A 22,366-nucleotide genomic window follows, 5' to 3' on the forward strand; every position below is an offset into this window, starting at 1 on the left:
GATGTCTTCGAGTTGGAGTTTGATATGGTGGACCAAACATACATGAAACAGGCTTACGACGATGCTTTCCCAAATGAGCGTGACAGCATTAAACGGCGAGCTGCAATTTTCGTAGTCGAAGGAAAAAGCGTAGAGATCGTTGTTGCATAACTTAAGGTTCCGAGTCGCCGAACCCATTCCGGTGGCGCATTCGGACGTATTCATTAAACCCGTCGTCGTCATCGTCGTCGTCGACCATTCCGGTGGCCATTGTCGCCCGGTTTTGGGCTGGTTGACACACACGGGCCGATAACGGAACCTGCGCCCCGAACGTTATTAGAATGTGGAAGAAGCGGACGAATGTGGAAGAATATTAATTGAATTTGTGGTGCAGCCTCGTGGTCGGTGACAACGGGACTCTAAAACGGAACCAAGGGCCCAACAACGGCTCGCGGGTGACATAAACATGCTCCCTCAGGGGTGAGTCGGCCGGTGGGTGGTAGCATAACGCTTTGTTGAAGGTTACCCATTAGTGGTTTGCTCATCGATGAGGCCGATATATCGATAGCGTACCCGCGGGAACCTAAAACCAGTTCACGAACGCCCCGCGACAATCCGGGTTAAGCATACAGAGACACCTGTGGTGATAGTTGGCATACAGTCAAGTTCTTCAAAGACATCTTGGTGACAACTTTACAACCCAGAGGCAGTTCAAGGTTTTACGATTTGATTGGTGCCATAATAACTGTATTTTGATAATTTCAATATTTTGTATAGAATTCCGCGCCCTAAACATTTCCGTCAGCCATTATGTCTTTGCGTCTCTGTTGTGGACAACTATGGTCGTTAAAAGCGTCTGTGTCTCTCAATCGACGTCGATGATAAGCTTCGTAGCGCCTTCAAGGGTCATGTCCTTCCTGCGCGACTGAACACAATAAAGTGCTGACGGTTTTATTGTTTTCTCTACGCTGGCTCTTTTTTACTCCGCGGGTTTCTTTTCTTCAGGCTTTCAGGCTATTGTGGCTTGCAGTTATTGCTATCTTAACTTCGTACGGGCACAACAAAACACCCACAGGAAACAATTAGTTCCTGTGCTTCTCACCGAAACCTGGTGTGCCTAAAATCACGTCCTCCACCCCAACTCCGCACGCTTGACATTGCTTGAGAGATCAATGTCACTTAAAGTGTATGATGCTGTTGAACTCGGAGCGTATTCCTTTTAAAGTTTAGCACAGTGGATGAAGGCCTGAATGCGCTGGCAACGTAGGACTTGATTGTTTGAAGCTCCTCCATCCCTTGGATTCGTAGTTTACGTTGCTCCACAACCTCCATTCCAAGTCCTGCCACGACTTGCGTGTACTAAATTTGAATAATCTGTCAGCCAAGAATTAGAATTAGCCGTTCATTTGCTCTGTGCTCTCTCCATCGCCTCCTCCTCCTCATTCTCCGCCCTCTGTTCCATTGTCCTCAGAGATTTGTCGTGTACCTCCCTAGGGCCACACCCATTCTCGTCACGACATCCAGGCCACAATCAAAAAAGGTATACCAAAAACTCGTTCCCCGCAGTTCATGTGCCTTCCGCTCCCACGCGGACCTGTTCTAGGACTCCGGGGCTCCGACACACTCCAACAATCCGATCACGTACCGGTCCTCGGGCCTTGCGGGGGACTGGCAGCGTGAAGCAATTTCATCTATAACTATGTTTAGAATTTTAAATATTCCGAGTTTGCGGCGTGTTTCTCCGTGCACGACCGGCGTTAATAATCCCGAGTTCGTCGTAATTCTCCTCGGGAGTGGTGCGGACTCCTGAAGTACTCCTGGAGGGAGGAACTGGCGACCCGCGGGTGATGATAAATTCGTGCGTTTATTACGGTGTTTTGATTTTTGTTTTGCATACTTGCCTCGTCCACTGGGACGATCTGACTGGAGTCAATTTGTTGATTTGTTAAACGCTCGCGTGGAACGTTGATGAAACGTGGTGTTATGGACGTGCGAGTCGTTGTACCAGTGATTTGTTTGGGTTCCATTCCACAGCATTAATACCAGTGTTAGCTTTTTTTGCGAAGCGTAGAAAATAAATCTATTTATTTTTGTAAACCATTTGAATATACCTTTTTTCCACATGGATGAGCGCTGGTTGACGAGATGAATACCGTTGATCTTGAGTGAAATCTGACATTTCCCAAAAAGCTGATTTACAATTCTAACGAATGGAAAAGCTCTGAAAGCTCCTCCCGTATTCTTATTCCAGCGATTACTTTGATTAAACGTCAGACAGCAACTGTACCTGATCTGTTTACTTCGCGCTTACACACTTGACATCTTTATTGCCCGCTCACCCCCTTGTTTTTCGCCGGGAATTTTCCTATTTCAGCCATTCTTCAGCCGACGGAAAGCGAGCGAAAAAGAAGAATGCAAATTTATCTAATCCGGCGAATCGTTCGGTTGCATTCTTTACGCGCTCCGTCCGGGGCACTGATTGACGTGTAAAGGTGTTTATGCTCCTCTGTTGTACTGCACACGGGGAGGAAAAAGCGCTCGCGTGTAACGGTGATTGGCCGGAGCCGGCGCGAATAGACCATGCCGGGCACGTCGTTGTTTCGTCCGCGTGCATTTTGCAGCCACTTTTCACCGAGAACGAGAACAAGACTCCATCGGAGGATCACGAGGGAATGGAGCGGTGCTTTCGCTCCACATTTCGGAGCATTAAGCACAATGTCGGATGATCGTCCCTCCGGCAAGCAATTGGCCGGAGTGTCTAAACAATTATCCGCCGGAGAAACGTGCGGGCAACACACCGCTCGCTAATGGAAGGAATGCAGACCGTTTTTGAAAGCACCAGCACCTTCCTTTCTTTCGCCCCCACCCCCCAAGGAAGAACTCGCAGCCGGCGGTCCGACGGCTTTTGTGGCCCAGGTCGTGGCGAATGCAGGGCATCACCCCGAAGGAAGAAGGAACCTTCGATTTGCTTTGTGCGCCTGTTGCTTTTATTGTACCGTTTAGGGCCAGGCCTCTCCTCGTGCACAATCGTGCCCTCCCACGTCTTGCGTACCGTCTTACGAGATAAAGAGCGCCGAAGACGTGGTAGGGATGGAACCGTTTCGATGATGGATAACTGTTTCAAACTGTGAACGGTGATGAATATTTTTCAGACTTCCCCCCCCCAGCCAGGATCGAAGTTTCCATTGTGGAGTGAAGTACCCCCGGAGCGGACATAGAGGAGAGGCCGTTCTTCAGCAGCGGAAGAGCGGGCAAAACATTTGGAGACGGCTGGTAAGAACATTGGCCAAAGGGCTTGAACAAAACCGATCGAAGCAAGCATGTTTTCAGTCAAAGCCCGAATGTGCCGAATATGCTTGCAAGGCAAGCCGTCGTCCACAAGTTAGTCCCCGGGCTTCGGGTAAGACATTTCGCGGAACAAAAGGGAACCACTTCACCACATGGCGAAGAAGCTCGTGAAGGAGAGTCTCGTCGGTGGCCTATGGTGATGGCCGTGGTGTGGATCCGTGCTGGATGTTGTGCCGGGAAAATTACGGTGCCACACTCGATGAGCTCGATGTCTGAAGTGCCGCCAGCGGAATGTACCCGAGTACCAACCCTAGGGATGGCGGATGGAACCGGAGGAGGCTCGTCAAGATGAAGTGGCATGTTTGGCTGCGCGAAATTTCTTAACGGCACTTGGGTACGCTGGAAATCTCCCTCTCTTAAATCATTTCAAGCGAGTGAGAATTAAAAGTGGTTTAGTCGCTTGATTCGTTCCTTCCCGAGATAGGAAAGGGTTAGGCTGGGTCCGTTTAGCCACCGCGCGAGGTTCCCCGATGAGTGATAGCGCTTAATGATATAACACCGCGCCGCATAGACCGGCTCCTATGAGGGAACAGGCCTATTATCGTGCCGAGGACTTCTACGCTTCATGTGGAGAACGTTCGAGTGGCGCACGATTTCTGGATACCGATACTCTCGGGTGGAGGTACCGGCGAGTTCCATTCCTTCACCGAGGCGGCAACTTTCCACACAGAACCCTCGGTGCTTTCGTCGATTGTTTGGCATTCCGTGTGCCTGCGGTCCTCCAGCGGTCAATGTTCCGGTCGGTTCCCCGACGGAACATCTGGAGTAATTCTGCTCGGTAAAAGTCTTCCCTCCGTGAGCGTGCCATGTCAAGTTGTTACCGGAATGTCGGTGGGGGTACCCATAAAAGAGTAATTTTTGTCGAACAAATCGTGAGCTCTAAATTCATCCGGATCGTGTCGTTCGGTTGTCCAATAGCTGGTCCAGTTTGTGTAAAAAAGAAGTAAGAGCTAAAAGCTCTGCTAGAAAAGGCACATTCAGTAAATTCGAATCGAAAGCCGGAGAGAAGTCAAATCAGAAACGCGACAGTGTCGTCGAGGGACGCCAGTGATGTTCTTAGTAATTAATCTCTAGATCAAAGTCGTACCCGGGACCACCGGACATCGTACCTCGGTTAAACGAATTCCGACCACCCGCACCTGAATGTTGCTCTGGAAAAAAATAGGGAAACCCTGTAGCAGAGTCCCGCGGACAACGGCGCCAATGTTTGTCGACGGAAGCAATTTGCAAGATTGGCAGCAAACGGGGCAGTTAGGTAATTGGTGCCCGGGTTCCCTTAAAAACTGTTCCTGTCCGGTGGAACCGATGGTTGGCGCTGTTCTTGGAAAGGAAATACATGCCTCCTGTTTACGCTGTTGTGCTGATGTTGTTTAGTTTCCCGACGACAACACACACGCTACGTGCCGTTTGGGGGGAAAAAGACTCCTACATGCGCTCACGTTAACTCCTCACGACTAATGACGCATTCCGGCGAATGGTATCAATGGATGTTGTGTACTCCGAAATACTTCGGTTCGTCTAAATCGAATTCAGCGCTGAAACGGCAGCTAATGATGTGCATAACAAGTCACAGGAATCTGTTTTTAGATCTGTGAGTCCGAGGTAAAAGTTTTTATTCATACCATTATTTTCCCAATACCAGGATTCAAAACACTGTACATGTGTGTTTTGAACCGCTTCAATGAAGGCGGAGAAAATAAAACATCCTATCACTCTGCACTGTTTCACTTTCTATCCACAAGTTGGTCGGGTTTTTATGACTTTCACCGATTAGCGACAATAAAATCCGTTCCGATCGTCCAGAAGAAAACAGATCATCAATGTCTGGCGATGGAGCCGGCACGATAACCAACCATCAGATGGCCACTGGGTCGGCGATAAATATGCACCAGCGTCGGACACGTGTTGCCACATCGGATGGACGATAAAAAATGATTGGTTGCGAATCGCGATTGCCGCTACCAATTGGGTCCGGTACCACGGCTCTCGAGCGACCGCACTTTCACCGGGAAGTAGCAGCCCACCTCGAACGGGGGGCGGGCGTAACGAATGCATGCGCCACACCCATCCCGGAAAAGCATGCATGCACCGGGGCATCATCACCATCGACATCGGTGGATCGATTGCGGGGCAGAAAACAAGGGGAGCCCTTTTTTATTGACCTGGAAACTTGGGAAGAAGCGGTCTCACATGAAACAACTCTGGCCGTGGTGGTCCTATCCGAAGGCCGCCTTCCCGGAGGTAAAGGTAAATTAGCTGCACCGAGGCACTCACTCTCGGGAGTGATTAGATGCAAACAGTGCACCGAGTGTCGGGTCGGACGCCGTTGATTGCAGCTGTAATCGTTCCCAAATGGCACCTCCAATGTAGCCGGACGTCGAAAATCAAAGTGTCATCGGTGGTTCAATGATTTTTGGCTGCAGTTCGGAGTAATTTTGGGGAACCTAAGCCTCTAGCTAGGAAATCTCGACTCGCAGCCCCGCCGAGTTGCTAGGTGGGTTTTTTACTGCCAGTCATTTATTCTCCATCAAAACGGTGCGGTTTCTGGTGCACCTCCTTGTCTATGTTGGCCTTTTGGCCAAGCAATACGATGGTTCTGCTTTCGGGCTTCAAATTAGTATGCCGAACTACCGGAGCGAACGACCAGAATGAATATTTATTTTATTCATATTCGGGCCGGGAGGGGGAGCATGTGCATTCCCATTCTAGGTTCCATTTTTAGCCGGAATGTTTCGACGTTTCGACGTTTCGACGAACCACAATGGCGGACGCCTGGGTCGCATCGTAAATGGGATGGTAATTCATATTCGGGTATGATGCGAATTACACTCGACTTCATTCATGCGCTGCTGCTCCAATCGCTGTCGTCGATCATCGTCGGCGTTATCGGTCGTTCGGCCGTAAAGGGCCTTCTTCCTCGCATGAGGCCAGCCAGTGGGACATTATGATGCACGACACGTCGCCATTCGATCCCGTGGTGCGAAAACGGCCGAGCCGCCGGGGCATTGATGGGATATTTATGGCAGAATTTGCGCCTCAGCAACGTCCGTCGATGATGAGTCATGCGACCAGCAAGGGAGCTGGAATTGTGGGTTCAATTAATTGGTGCTTTCCTCTGGGGTGATGATTAAGCCGGTCTCATGCCAACCAGACCGATCGTTTGAAATCATCGAAAATGCTTAAGAAGTCACGAAGCGTATTACTCGCATGGTAAAGACATTTCTAATTACAACACTGGGGAGGGCGTATGCACTCAATTCTGGGTGAGAAGTTACTAAGAATTTCACCGCCTTTCAGCACGGGCAAGGTGTAAAGATAAAGTTTTGCGAACCAAACCCGTCGATGAGCTTGATACCTTTCGCGGAACGTGCCCGGACCACTTCGTCTCGTTTCGGTGGGGCGCGGGGAAGGAGAGCCGTAATTGGTGGGAAATTGAAAATGAAATTTATATCTCAAGCCGAACATAATCTGAAGATCGCGCACCTCGGGGGGGAGGTGGCGGGATAGGAGCCGCTCGATTCGAGAAAGTTTGCAAGAAGCCATAACCACTCGCCTTCCGTAATGGTGAAGTATAAATTGGCTATTCTGGGAGAGTCTTACCGGAACGTTCTAGGAGTGCAGACATGAATATGCATCGAAGACCGGAGGAGGTGCTTTCGCGCGAATCGGTAGCAGCTTTATGGTTTAATTAAAATTGGAAATTCTCGCACTTTAATTCAATTGAGAGGAGTTTAATTCTATGCCCAGAAGTTGAGTAAGATTTAAAAAGGTATTTCAGAATTCGCACATTAATTTGAAATTATGTTTCTCACGTTATATATTTTTGAGAAACTATATTCTCTTTGGAAAGTACCTCATATTTTTGCATGCGACCAGGTTTTCTTTTGGCCTTCCATGTAGAGCTTCATAACGAAACTAAATATCTACACTTGTTTAAAAGGTCCATTACTCTCTCGAGTCAACAGTGCAAGTATTCCCATAAAATGAAACTAATTTCAAAAACCTTTCCAACATTCCATCCTTAACAGTTTATGGCAGATGCAATTCAATATTCAGAATTATTCTCCCATCCTGCACACACACACACAGTGTGCCATGATGGTTTCGACAGTTAGTGGAAAACTTTGATCCCGCGCTCGGAATTGAGAGAGTGAAAATTCTGACTTTTCCGAAACACGTTTCACTTTCGGTCGTGGTCAGTGGTTGCCAGCAAAAACTTTCCGTGTCGAGCTGTGGCTTTCGTTTGACCATGGGCATCCGAAGCGTCGGCGAGCGAAAGCCGGAGTTTTGCAAGTTTGTTAACAATTGTCAACGCCATGTTCTCGATAGGGTTTGATATGAAAGGTTTTTCCCTTTTTTTGTTTCTTACCAGTGTACGTTCTATTGGTGTGTGCCCACGCCGTGTACGTGTCCCCGGGAACGGTGGAATGTTTCCGCAAATGGTGAAAAGTAAAAAAAGAACCAACTCTACACATGCGTCCAACGCAATAAGCCACGTGCCGTATGAGTTGTGCAACTGGTTTGACTAACAATCGAATATATTTGTAGAAACATTTAAACGACTTCCGTAAACGGATAGCTGTGGCGAGGGAGAGAAAAAACGTGTTGATTGCTCAACTAATAGCATCCAGAACGTTGGAGATAAAGACAAGCTGGGTATAAAAAGCCACCGGAGGGCCACCTGGGAAGGAGATTGCCAAGTCAGCGAAGCCACTTTCCGAGGCGACTCGAGTAGATCAAGTGTGACTCGACGCTTCGCTCGAGGACGGTAGCGCTGCAGGAAACATTAAAAGGGTCTCAATTCGATTGCCGTCGGTCTGCCCTTTGGCGGACAATCATGGTATGAGTCATGCATGCAAGCAGCCAGCGTCGACGACAGAGTTACAAACTCCCTCCGGTGCAGTTATGGAATTGTTTCCTCTCGATGCTCGAGTCGTTGTTTGATCGTTAGAAAACAAAATATACGCATTCCGATAGCTTACGTGCTGTGTCTCCCCGTTTGTTGTGCCGTACATTTCGTTAACTCCAGCAGAACTTTCCACTTCCATGTCGTTACTGGCTGGCTGGCAACATTTACCCTTTGTTTCCCGACTCTCGGCTCGAACGGGGTATGTCATCACGTAAGGGTTTCAATGCCATCAGCCGCTTGTCGTCAGCCCTTTTTTCCTCTCGGCGGAAGTTCTTTTCCCTTTCGCTCGCATCTCGAGCCGCACTTTCCCATCGACTGGGGAATCTCACGCCCGAACGCCTCGGTGGAAATGTGCTGGAAATTGGCAGACGATTCGCTCCATCTGAGTGGTGGAGCCTTTCGGAAGGAATAGGCCAGACTGAAGGCATGATACATGATGTCGTTTATCGAAACCATTGAATCGAACTCCTGCTCTCTAGCTTCCAGCATTGGCGGTATGGCTTTCATGAAAGGATTGCTGAGGCAAACTTTAGTTGAAGGTAGGCACGTCGAGAAAGTTCCACCGAGACATGCATATTTGTGACGGAAGATTTACGCAAACTGGAAGTTTCCATTCCCTTCATTATTCAACGATTTATTGACGGGTGACTAAACCCGACACGACGTCCTGAGGGAATGTCTAGGAGAAGTTGTTGATTTTCAAATTATGCATAAAAGTATCGGAAATGCTTTAAAACATACGTGCAAGTATAAACTATTAAGGTATGGATCTGATGATTTGAATCATCACTCGAAGTAATTGTGACAACATAGTTAATAATCGTTAAACGAACAAGAATTATTTATTCCCCAGAAAAAAACTATTGCAAAAAAATCGAAAAGAAAAGGTTTGATTTGGGAAAACTGAAAAACCCAAAACAAATCAGCTGCTTCCGAAACCGTTTGCTCCTTGCGAGCTGACTTGCTGGCTTCATTTCCGTTCAGGGTCCCTCGTGGTCGTTCCGACGCCTCGATTCTATCACCTGGCGCTTTTGAATTGAAAGTCGTTAGCTAGAGTACCTCCCCTAGGTTTGTGGGAAAAACCCCTCTACAAGCAGAGGACGATGGAAGGAGAGGGTGAAAAATAATAGATGAAGAAAAATATGCCAACACATACCGGTTACCGAGATTAGCAACGAGATTTCACCAAACCCCTAACCTATATTCGGAAGAACAAGAACGCAGACATATTCTCGTATGAAGAGAAAAACCTTCATGCAACCATTTGCTGGCGACGAGTGAAAAGCGGACGGCCGTCCCCCTATGCTTAATTAAATCGCGGCAGTTTTTCCATATAATGAACGTAAACGGGAAGGGACCCTGAATCGTTCGTTTGTTCATTCGTTGCTTGTGCAAGGACCTCTGCGTCGACACGCTTCAAATCAGTACCGAACGATCACGATCAGATGCAAGCGCACACAAACACAAACACATCCTAACGAGCGCACATACAGTCGCCTGCAAATTCCACGCTAAGGATATGCTGCAGCCAACCTTCGAACGTCCTTTCCCCCTTCCTTTTTCCTTCGCTAACATTGTCCCGGTATTGCCCCTGCCCTTGTCGAGAATCACTTCTCCAGGGCGAAACGGACGAAACATCTGCTCCGACACTCCGAACTATCCGCGCCCCGAGAACCGTTACGACACGCCGGGGGAAAAAGGGACGTTTTTCGGTAGCGTCACAATTTTTCCAAAGTCCATCGCTACGAACACGCAATGCAAGCGTTCGGAGATCCCGGAGGACGCGCGGAGTTGGTTGCAGTGTTGCTACTGTTGTTGCAGGCGACGGTTGTAAAATGTCCTCTCGTGGTTTCCACGAAACCAAAAAGTGTTTAAAAGAGTGCCTTGAAAGTTTCTCTTCATTAGAGCCGTGCGCTCGTGCGGAGTTTTAAATTGTAATTCAAAAGGTACGCCATTTAACTTAAATGAATTTTCACAGTGTGAGGTGTTAGTTCCGAGAAAAGCAAGATAAACTTTCGTACAGTGTTGCTGTAAGTTACATAATTAATTTTAATACATCTCCAAACGGGACCGCATTATAATTCAATTCCAGCGCTAACGAAAGCTCGCTCCGTTTAATCCTTGCTGATTTATGGAAAGCTAAAATCACTATCAAAATGCGCGAGAAAAAGGATCTCATTTGCAGCGAAGTACGAATGGCAGAAGGAAAGCAAGTAAACCGACCACAAGTTACTTTACAAACGCTTCCCCGGGGGTTCTCTCGGGTTTGTAACTTGCGACGCGAGGATACAAATGCAACTAACATTTGACCGATCGTGGAATTTATTGGATAAATACTAAAAACCATCCGCCCGGTTTGTGTTCGGCACCGTGCCTCGTTCGTGGTTGGCGGCGTTGTGCCGGATAAATTATTCCTAAGACCGAAACGGCACTGTGCAGACCGGCATCGGTTTGTTGGCCATGAGGTGCGATTACGAATTTACATTCCACTAAAGTCGATGCGGAGCCGAGGATTCAGTCTTGCGCGTTTTGGAAGGAAGGATTTCGCGAAGTGGAAGACAAACAGCATCATCTGCTTCCATGTTTCCAAGTCCGGAAAGGATGGTTGAGAGGGAAGCAGTTAAACTTACTCCACTGATGAAGCGTAGGTTCGGTTACAAGAAATCGTTCTCCACGAACGAACGGAACGTCTTACGTTGGTCGGTAGATGGCGAGGGCGAGTGCAATTAAATTAATTTCATCCGATACCGAAGCTTCCCGAGAATGAGTTTACTCTGGAAATCTTGCGAAACTGCAATGTGCATTTAGTTGCGATTGTAAATAAACCTCCCTTGGTTGGTTGTGGTCGATGTTGCAGATGGCATTTTAATGCGTCTTAACGTTTGTTCAATCAGGAACTTATAATCGATCGCAGGAGGCTGCAATAAGGTTTATCTAAATCATTGGGATTTATCCGCAACGCACCGGTTTGCGAAGTGGTTTTCATATTGCTCTTATTGTACACAGAATTTTCTCCCTTTAGGCAAAAGGAACGTGAAAGCAACGTTAACTTTCATTAACCATCTTTCTTGTCCATTCTTGTTTCGTTCGCAGATGTCACGCTCAAACTTTCAGCGCTCGCAAAGCAAAGTTTGGTTCGGTAACGAGCCCGACGGTGGAGGTGGTTCCTTCGGTGGCATTATTGGTGGCGCATTTGCTGGCTTTCGACCGTACGGGGCGGCGACAGGATCGTACCAATACCACCACCATGGGTTCGGTGGTGCGCCACTGCTTTCCTCGCGGACGGGCTACCCTTCCTTTCACGATCTCGAAGAGGAGGACGAGCTGATCGAGGAGGAGCAGCAACAGGAGGAGAAGCAGAAGAAACAGCAGCCGGCCCGGAACAACGACTGGGCCGAAGCGAACCGACAGGGAAGTCCAGCTAGTCACAAAAGTCAGGTTAGTGGCCGTCGTCGAGCGATGGAGAAAGTTTTTCCCTACCGAGACTAACATGTGTTCTCGTTTTTTTTTCTTCGCTTGCAGGACTCTGGGTTTTCGGACACCGAAACCTCACCGAATGCGGTCGGTGGCCACTCGAAGGGCAACGTCAGTAGTAATTTAAGTATCAACGAAAGTCAAAATGCGTCCGGGGAGAAGCTTACACCAAAGAGAAGCGTCGACGAGGAGCTGCTGTTTCAGAGGTCACCTTCGTTGAACAGTGGCGCGCCGACACCTCCGACCGTCATCCGGCGACCACTCCCCAAGCAGGAGACAGTGAACGCACCCCAGCAGACGGCGACCGGACGCCGGTTATCGTTCACCGAACCAACGAGCCTAACGTCGTCCATTGATTCGCAGGGGACGAAAGGAGAGTCTAGTCATCGGGATGGCGAGGGAAGTGTCCGGAGTGGTGGAAGTACATCGCTGAAGCGTGGCCGTGTCATCACGAAAAATAGCCGCGTGAAGCGGAACCTCAACGAACAGCTGAGCCACTCGAGCGAGGAGATGATCTCATTGGACGGAAGCGAACTGTCGGAGATGCTGAACCAAACGAATTGTTCGCCGGGACCGCAGGTTTCACTGGATGGAAGCTGTACCTCGGTCCCTGGGACACCGAAAGGGATCTTAAAGTCGATGGCAGGAACAAGTGGGTCCGATGCGAATAATAACCTCCATCAGAATGAAGCATTTAAAAGGGAAGGACGAGAACTTCCGACGTATGCCCAGCTCTATCCAGCTGGAACTTCAACACCGATCAAGCATCAGTCGAAGCTATACCGATCGCTCCCCCTTTCTCCATCACATCGAACAGCTAGCCCTCGAGAACTGCAACACATTAAACCCGCCAGTAGTCCTTCCGGATCAACAACGACCGTGGTGGAAAACTTCTACGACGAACTGGATCATCTAAGGGACTCCACTACGGCCAGTGAGCATGGCTTCAGCTACACCATCTACGACAATCCCTTACTAAACGGTCACACACCGGCCGTGCAGAGTTGGCTCGATGGGCTGAGGTTCGCGTGTCAAAGCGAGGTTATGTCGATCCTGCAGACAAAGTCTATCGCGGCGGAAGCGGGACGAACGACACGGATGACTTCGGCCGTTGCGGTGAAGATCATTCGCCACCTCCAGACGAAGGTGACCACGTTGCAGGGAGCGTTCGAGCGGGTGGAAAAACTCTTCGCCGCCATCAAACGTTATCAGTCCCAACAGGACAACGACGAGGATGACGAGGAGGATGAGAAGGAGATCTATCAGAAGGTGGCCCCGTTCGTGCACGGGCTGGCAAGCGATATCTACGAGTTTGTGCTGAAACAGAAGGGAAACGATTACTTCGGGCGCGAGCAGGTTGAGAAGGACGACCGACGGAAGTTCCTCGAGAACGCACAGTCGCTCGTGGACATGACGTCGGACTTGAGGGCAGCCGCAGCGAATGCGGAAGACTTCGATTACCGCTCGGTGGAGGAGGAGGTTCAGATCGTGAAGCGGTACTTCCTCATCACCGTGCGGTTGATCTTCAAGAACCTCGTGAAGGTGATCGTGGACACCGTCGAGACGGCCAAGTGTGATTTGATCCTGCGCTCGAACCTGAGCTACGTGGCGATGCTCTCGAACCTGGACTACAACGGGTTGGCCTCGTTGAACGATGCGTTCATCGCGAACTACACCGTCCGGGCGTTGCTGCTCGTGTGCGTCGAGTCGAAGTTTTCCTCCATTCGAGCGCTCGCGTTACGAGCCTTGGCCACCGTCTGCTCGACGACGGAAACGATCCGGCAGCTCGAACGTGCCGACGGGTTGGAAGTCCTCCGGGACATTCTGGTGGTCGATCAGAAGCAGCAGACAAATGGTGGAATCAATGAGCGGACGGAACCGGAACTGAGGGAAACCGTTTCGGTGTTGACGCAAATTACGGCACCCTGGCATGGGGAGGACCACCGGCTGGAGGGTTTGAAGCAGCACGTACACTCCATCGTTGAGGCGATAACCGGTAAGGAAGCTGATTATGTTGCGTACGAAGAACCTCGATTCGATTCCACTATGTTATTATTGAGGAGGAAGAATCCCTCTCCAAAGATTCCGTAGTTCTTTCGTGGTCAAACATATTGGATCTTTTTCTGGAGAAAGGATATCAAAGAGAAGCTCGATTTCTTGGAAGAAAGAATCAATCTCTCTGCTATGGGAATTCCTATCGAATCCCTACTGGAGACTTCTGCCTTTCGTGCAATCATGTGCGGAATAGCTTCATTGACCTTTTCAAGGCCATTTCGTAGTGCTTATTTGACGCTAGTTTTCGAGGAAATGTGGCTGCTCGTTTCGAATGCTGCATATTTTCCGGGAAAAAAGAAACCGTGTTAGGCGCGTTAGCCTCATCCGGGCATGGCCTTGGTGGAATGCGTGGAATCAGAGACGAATCCTGATGGCTAGTTTGGCGAAATGGGTGGGATAAATAAATTCATTCTTCATGCGGCATCGCGAGCAATTTATGTAATAAGTTTCATAAATTCTCATCTTAAAATTCCAGTTCCCCCATTCCATCGCTTCTTATATGGCTTTCCATAGGGCTTTGGGGAAGGACGTTGGATTGCTGGAAGAAAAGTAATTGGATGGTACGATGATGGCAAAGATGATGCTTCCTTACACTCTCTTTCACACGCACTCACTTACATAACTTTAACGACCAATGATCCGCATTCTGCAGTTTATACGCGTCGTGCTGATCCAGCTTTTGAGCGCACGAAAATTACACTTCAGCGCCAGGATAAGGCTGTAAATTCTTAATTAGAGGAATTAACGGTTGTTGCCGGCTTAAAAGGAGCAAAAGAAACGGTCCATTTTACGACTTTCCCTTAGGCGTCTTCGGACACGCGCGAACTTGGTCAACAGAGTGTAGTTACGAAGCCCTTTCTCCCTCATTCCATACGTACGTAGATGTATTAATTTCAATTTTATTTCAATTTAATCTTTCGTTTCATTTCTTCTGCGCCGTGGCCTTGCGTCCTTTCCTCCGGTGGAATCATCATTATAAAATTCTGCAGAGATCATCGAGCGGACGACCTGCTGTCAAACGCTGCTCCTGTGCTCGGCCTGCCTGAACAACATGACGCGCATCGAACCGACGGCGGTCTACTCGCTGATGGCGCAGGATACGGTTGCCAAGCTGAAGACGGCCACCGAACAGCGTGGTCCCGGCACGTCCATCTTTCTCTACGTAAGTGTGCAACGTTAATCGCGCGGGTGGGAAACAGGCGAAAAAAATGGAAGCATTGGAAAGTGTCCATCCCGGTCCGGGTGTAATAAATGCCTTCGACGTTGCCCCGGAACGATGGATGTGTGTCCGCATGATTGGATGTCCTCCCCACCCTAATGGGGGTTTTTCCTCCTCTGTTTAGGAGCTGGTTTGAAACGCGGTTCTTTTTTCCTTGCTTGGACATGATGTGACTAAATAGAGATGAACGGTCGGTCAACTTTTCTCCACTCGGACAATGTGCTGCTCCACATGCAACGATGCGTCACGGATGATGATGCACTCGGTTGATTGTGACTGCACTGCGGAACCGAAGCCTCCGTTGTGGTGGAGGCACAATAAAGAGATACAGGAAGCCCAACCTAAACCTTGACGGGTTTTCCCCCTGGGGGTTGATTGATGTAATCAATTGAAGATGGTGCAGTTTTATGTTGAAGGGTTTTTTTTTGTTGTTGTCCTCCACCACCGGCACCAGATACTATCAGTCAATGCTAGTTTGTTTCGATGGTGCGATGAAAAATGGTCTTCCCACCATTGGCCGATGGGTGGTGGGAGTGAATTGATCGATTGCCTCGCCACCGTATGGACCATTCTGATCCCGGAACCGTGTGCGTTTTCCTTTTTCGCCTCATCCCCCTGATTGTTGAGTCGTCGATGAATTCATGCCTTGACGTGGAAGGATATATTGGCGTGAATTGATTCGTGTTTGATGGGAGGACATTAATCCGATCTGCAGGGCCAACCAACAAATTGGTTTGGCTCCCGGGGAACCGTTTTGGGGAAAAAAAGTTTTCAGAACCATGCCGCCTACGCTTTATTCCGGTACTAAAACGATTGCTTTCTATTTTCGTGCCCACAGGAACAATTCACCTCGATGCTGTACAACATGTCGGCCAACTGGAAGTGCCACCATCATCTCGCCAGCCGGCCGCTGGTCGCCTTCCTGGTGGCGCTCTTCAGCCAGAAGTTCTACGAGAAGCTCGCGAGCCGCACCGAGTCCGAGGCGCAGCGGAAAACGATCAAGAACATCCTGCACGTGCTGTCGCGGCTGATGAGCGGCGGCTGTCTGGTGGCCAGCTCGCCCGCCACGCTCGAGCTGCTCGAGACGACGCTGGTGCCGGTGTTCGCCCGGATCGAGCGCACGCTGGACGGTACCAGCGAACACTATCGCGACATCTCGTCCATCAATCGGTGGTTCAATGAAAGTGTCACCTCGCGCCACGGTTCGTCGCCCACGGTAGTGGTTCCGGTTGGCGAGCTGGCGAAGGACAACCGACAGCCGGTCGCTCCCCACATTACCCGGCTCACGGTGCGGCGCGATCCGGTGAACGGGGCGGTCATTACGCTGGATAAGAACCGGCACGAAAGTTACGTCTAACAGCAACGCCGGGCCAGAATCCTTTCTTCCAAATCCATGCGGCCCATGGGAAGGTGTCTGACAGACGACCAGAACCGGATTGAATTATTATCTTGCAAGCCCCCGAAATGAACAAGTTACGTGACGACGACCGTAGACGACGTCCAAAGGGCTTCGGAATCGTACGGGACAGTGAAACCGACGGGAAGAATCCCATGTGCCATAAGGTTCGTCGTTCGAACGCACGTACCGACGAACTAACGAACGAACGAACGGAACAATAGGGGAAAGTTTACGTGGCATGCCATGTATCCTTAGAGCGTTTGAGAAGGGAAAGGTACTGTGAAGACATACGACGGAGGAACCAATTCGTAGCCATAGAAATCAAGATCTGTTCATCTTTCGCAGGACACTTTCGTCCTAGAAGGCTTTGGAAAGAAGATTTGTGAGAATAGGATGTGCGTGTATTGTGTTGACGCACATGGTGTATGTATGTATGCTCTTGCGTTAGTCACCAGAGGATCTAATATATTCGTAGCTTATGGTTGTAATTTATTTCCAAAAAGAAGCTGTTGTACGTGAAAAGGGCACATGTTTATTGTAATATAAATGCGAACTGAATAGAAAAGGAAAATCGAATGACAAAATTGAACACTAATGAGGTTGCGTTGTTGTCATGAAGTGAAGTATGAAAGAAAAACTGAAACAAGATTATTATTGTAGACTTTTTTTTTTTGTTGGGTATGACCTTTCCAGAAACGAGCCACACAATGTTTCCTCCATTAATGCAAATAGGATTTCGTTTCTCATTTCCATATTTTGACGTTGATTTGCATATCATATCAATCGAGCGATATTTGATCATGGCATTGATTATGGGGGGGTTTGATTTTATCATGAAATCAAATATCATCTATATGGCAATTGATGTTTATTTTGATTTGCAAAAATTGTGTGCACACGAACCGGTGACAAAGGGAAGTTCCAAAGTCCCGTGAGGTTATTCCGTTTGAAATAGATCCATCCCAATTGGGCTCTGATTATTAATGTGTAAACGAACGAACTGGTCGACGATTTTCCTTTCAACAAGATAGCGGAAAATACTTTCACATATGTCCTGGTACTAAATAATAGAACAGAAGAATATGTTTTAGTTGGTTTCATTGGTTCGTTACTTTTATACAGATGATCTGCGACTTCGTATGCGGAAAAGCTTTTCATCACACTGGAATGGCCACCTTGGAGACTTCGTAACGGATATTTTAATGGAGAAAAGCGTGCGCGCATTGAAGGGGAAAGTTAATTCATAAATCAAATACTTTGCCGGTCGAAAAGTGCATCGGACGTTAATAGAAAAACTTCTCCTGAAAAGGTTTCTTTTGCTTTTGCGGATGCCCGGAGAAAAGTTGGAATTAAAAATGTTATAATTCATAGAGCAGTGGAACGAGAATAGTGTTTGTGTAAGCCATCATTTATTTTCAAAAGCTAGGAACAACTGTACGTTTTTCAATTACATGGGAAATTTTGTCGAGGTAACATATCGAATGGAAAATAGCAATGCTTCTTTCTCACAGGAAATTCATGTGTATGCATTTGATTTATTTCTGTGGGTTGATCGTATTGTTCAATTCCAGGCTTGCAGAAAAGAGGCTTTCGTCCTTTTCACCTTTCTCAGAAGAAACCCCGAACGTAAAATCCCACTTTTCCGAGGGACCGATTTTCATTTACGCTAGCGTAAAAGTAGTAACAAAGTGAAAGCCACCGTTGCAGCAAGTGGCTTTTCGTGTAATGGGCAATGAAATGAACAAACTTTCCTATTAAAACCCTCCCCCGCAACTACCTCCACTTTGTTGAGCGTTTGTGTGAAGGCGTTTTTTTTATCGGCGTCCGGTGGAAAAAGGGAAACCCACTATGCAGGGTTCGCAGGAATTGAGGTGAGTAATTGAGAGATTAAGAACACTCTGGGACAGCTTCCAACTCCGGTTTTCCAGTTTACCACCCCACTACCCATTGACACGGGGGCGTGGGAGTACAGGTGTAGATAGTAGGAAAAGTTTCCAAAGTGGAAAATATTGTGGCGTGGAGCAGAAAACGAAAACAGAATTCATTTAAAACTAGCGTCAACCTTTCCGCTGAGCGGTTGTTGCCTCACTGGGAGACATTTGGTAATGCAGACCTATCGTGCAGAAATGTTTATCAATCCGAAGTAATTGAAGTTCATTTATCCATATTGAACAAGGATGATTGGAGTAAAATAGTTAAAAATTGTTTCAAATTTTGATGCAAGATGAAATAACATGATAAATTGAGTTATTGCTGTGACTGGAAGTTTCTTTATTGATCACTTAGAAGCTGGAAACAACAGGGGTAAAATGGTCTTCTTCGAAAAGTTTTTGAACAGCTCCAAGTTTCTTTCAAGAAGTTCATAGAACAAATACTACCCGAACAGTTTAATTACTGTAATAAATTTATTGATCTTTTTCATTGGCTGACCTTTCTTCCTTGCTTTACTTGCTCTCCGTTTCCCGCAGTCTCGGCAACCTTTTCCAGTCTTTTCCCCGCGAGGACCTCACTCTTGTGTCGCTTTGTGGTAGGAATTTCAAAATAAATCTAGCCATTCCATTAATACTAGCGTCCGTCGATTCGTCCCACAATATTTAGCTCTTTTTTGTTCTCGTTACTGTCCTAAAGGTTCATTCCACACTTTTTTCGATCCTTTTTCGGTTAACAAGACGTAGGAAAATATTCAAATACTGTGCTGGCCCTTCCAATGTTCTAGTAAACGCACGAGGTCATATAAACCGGACGCACCTATCTCTACTAACCGATCGAGAGTCGAGTAATGGTATTTGAAAAATATATCTTTATATAATCTCATCTTACACGCTTAGCTATTAGTTAGTTTATCATTCAACAATCTCTTTGGCTTGTCCAAAACTCTGCCGCTAGTAGTTTCTCATGACAGTGGATCTATATTTTCTTGTTTCTTTCTCTCTCTCTATAGTTAAGTACGTATAACGTGAACTAATTCAATCGATTCTATTTGCATCTTCTTTTTAAAATGTTTCTGTAAATAAACGATTCTATTTTTCTTCTCGAACATTTCCCCGCTTTCGCGACCTCTTCGTAATCAGAGTTTGGTATTTAAAACTATAATTGATTCCATGTGAGTTTAGATGTTTAAAACGCTGTTCAAATCCGTTATGTAATCCTTATTTAACTCAAACTGCAATACTTCTGGTGGCATAATTCGATTCCAATATATTTTCTCTACCCCTCTTAACTTCACGTTGAATTCTTATCCCTGGTTGTTTCCCAACACGTGTATTTCCTCTTATTTTATCACAGTATCGTTTTAATGTTTACTTTCAAGTGAAGATTGTTTTAAATTCGAATTCTTGTTGCAATTAAAAAAAAAGGGTTGTTTTGTAAAACACTAAACGCATGCCTTAGAACTCTTTTCCGAAACTTAACGATTGTTACTTGATTGTGTATGGATTTGGTTATATTTCTTCTTGAGCTAAACTAAATTTGCTACTCGTTGATATTGGTTACATTCGGTGCGAAAGTTTATTGTTTGATTCGATGATTCGTTTGGATTACAGTAAGCAATCTCTCTGTGGTACTTGAACCCTTTAACTCTCTTTATGATACACCGTACATTCCCCTTCATGTGATGTGAATTATCGAAAGTCGTACGGCCTTCGATTGTGCGCTTTGGTAAACAAGAAAATAAACTCGCAATGTGGTGGAAAAAAGGGGAAAAATTCTTGCTGACAGTAAAACCAAAGTGCGTGTCGGAAGCACAACAATACTCTCCGGTTCCGGGAATGTGCGACAGCTGACGACAGTGCCAATAAAGCTCCCAATTAGGCCACATTAGCCGCAGCTTCGAAAGGGTGATTGCTTTCCATCAGCGCCAAACGACATGCGCTAATGGCGATTCCGAAGCGGAACACGATCACCCAACTGCAGTCTAGGTAAAGTGGACCGAATCGAATCGATAAGAAGTTTTCCGTTCCCTCCCTCCCACTTTCCGGGGGGGATCCAGGAAGTAGTTTATCGAAGTTATGCGTTCGAAGTTGGTGGGAAACTTCCGCTCATCCAAGCCCGAGCCTCACGTTCGCAAGGAACCGTGTAAGTGCTGTGGAAAAGAAAATAAAAGTCCCCGCGGGGAATGCGGATGTGAAGTTGTTCTTTGCCGTTTTTTGGCAGAAGAAAGCAAAAAGAAACTAAATTGATGCGATCGGACTAATTAAGCCGAAGCTTGGCCCACGAGCACGATCCGGGCTTTGGGCTAAAACTTTTGCATTAAAATGAAGATGCTTTCCCGAATGAAGATGAGGAAAACCGGGGCCCACACCGAGGGCCCTGTGTGTAGGTGTGTGTGTTCGTGTGCAGTTTGTTTTATGCTGCTGACCCGTGAAAGTTGGGCTGAATAATAAAAAATGGAACCTATGCACGCACGATTCGCTTTCGGTAGGAGTTTTCCTCGATGAAACAAAAAGTATTATCCTCTTCTTATGGTCTCTAGTCTGTGCGCGTGTTTGCGTGTGTATCTATTAGTGAAGTTGTTTTTTTCCAGTTTGTTTTTCGTTGTACGCATCATTTAGCACCAAAACGTTGAACAACCAAATACTGTTTTCCCCTCCACGTACTGCTTTTCCTTCAGTCCGGCGGACGATAGCCGGAGGTCTCGATGACGCTGACCGTGAGGGGCGGCATGGTGGCGGTGGCGGTGGACAGCGTGGTGGCCGGCTCGTTCCCATCGTCCTCGTCGTCGTCATCGATGTCGCTCGTGTGCCGGAAAAGCGGCAGATCGGTGCGTCGGAAAAGCGGCGGTCGGCGAAGGTGCGGCACGCGGGAACGGGGCACGGGGCAGGAGCAGCAACCGAGTGCGGTACTAATGGTGGCCCCTCCGGCGCCGGCGCCCCCCGCCACACCACCCGCAGTCGATCAGGTCGTGGCATCATTGGGGAAATCCTACATGGGTCGAATCGGTCGGTAAGGAATGGTTCTGAAAAAGGTGATCGTTTTGCCATTCGCCGGTGCATCGCGCATACATGATGGTGGTGGTGTGGAACACCCACACACACACACACGCGAACCCCATTTGTATTCAAGGGGGTCGAAACGGAATACACACAGAGCGGAAGGCAGCGGGCGGGCAGGCGGTTTATCGGCAGCATATAACGCAACATACGCCGAACAACGATAAACGCAACGAGAGCAACGAGAGAAAAGGGAAAATGGTAGGAAAAGAAGAGGAAAAACAAGAACAAGAGAAAAGAAAAAAAGAAACGCAACGATCATTGCAAATTTTGTCTGCTCGAAATTTGGTCACCAACACGGCGAAACGGCGACTAGCTACGGGCGCGACAACACAACAACACAAGACAACAACGGCATCCATATTTATGCGCTACGCTTCGCGGCCAATGGTTTTCACGCTTTTCCACGTGAGCTAGATGATTGTATCTATTACCAGGAGGAGATTGGAATGGGAGGAAAAAGGACCAAAAGCTACCAATTTCCATGAGTATGATTACTGTTGAAATTAAACTTTTCCAACGTTATGATGAAATGTAGTAAAAATTTGCAAAATGATTACCCCGGTTTGTTAGGAACATGTAAGTGCCAGGAGTAAAAGAATGAAGTAAAGAGGATAACAAGTACTGTTTTACTTACAATAATTTGGTTGAAGAAAATTAAAAAGTGGATATAAAAGTGTATAATGAAAATCTGTTTGAAGTTTCCAAATCAATACAATTGAATTTGAAAAAAGTAAGTATAGGAATTTATTAATTTGACAAATTCTAAAAAATTTACTGCTAATTATCGGTAGTGGTACTTTTTGTATTCTATTTTATGGTTTGAAAGTAATATTATAAAGAAACATTGTTTGCACACTCCAAAGTTAAGGTTTCACGATCAAAATCTGTTAAATATTATTTGGGAAATATTTGTACGGTTCTCAAATATAATTTGAGGTTAGAATTTCGGAGGAAAGGGTTTGAAGGAATTATGATGAGATGAAACGACATCT

General features: G+C 47.2%; 2 protein-coding genes across 2 annotated transcripts in view; one reads left to right on the forward strand and one right to left on the reverse strand.

Annotated features, from left to right (window-relative positions):
* LOC131281640 (aromatic-L-amino-acid decarboxylase) overlaps window positions 1-17,123 on the reverse strand; it is a 160,719-nt gene extending 143,596 nt beyond the window's left edge. Inside the window, exon 1 of the mRNA XM_058310987.1 lies at window positions 17,119-17,123. The gene's annotated coding sequence lies outside the window, so the exon portion shown is untranslated. The remainder of the gene's footprint in view (window positions 1-17,118) is intronic.
* LOC131281636 (uncharacterized) lies at window positions 11,330-16,341 on the forward strand. The gene is made up of 6 exons (XM_058310980.1): window positions 11,330-11,674; window positions 11,759-12,069; window positions 12,124-12,272; window positions 12,336-13,706; window positions 14,755-14,927; window positions 15,823-16,341. Exons 1-6 carry the CDS (start codon window positions 11,330-11,332, stop codon window positions 16,339-16,341), a joined length of 2,868 nt encoding a protein of 955 aa, XP_058166963.1.
* Window positions 17,124-22,366: the final 5,243 nt, after the last annotated feature.

The sequence above is a fragment of the Anopheles ziemanni genome, chromosome 2 (genome assembly GCF_943734765.1).
Source record: "Anopheles ziemanni chromosome 2, idAnoZiCoDA_A2_x.2, whole genome shotgun sequence".
Classification (NCBI taxonomy): domain Eukaryota; kingdom Metazoa; phylum Arthropoda; class Insecta; order Diptera; family Culicidae; genus Anopheles; species Anopheles ziemanni.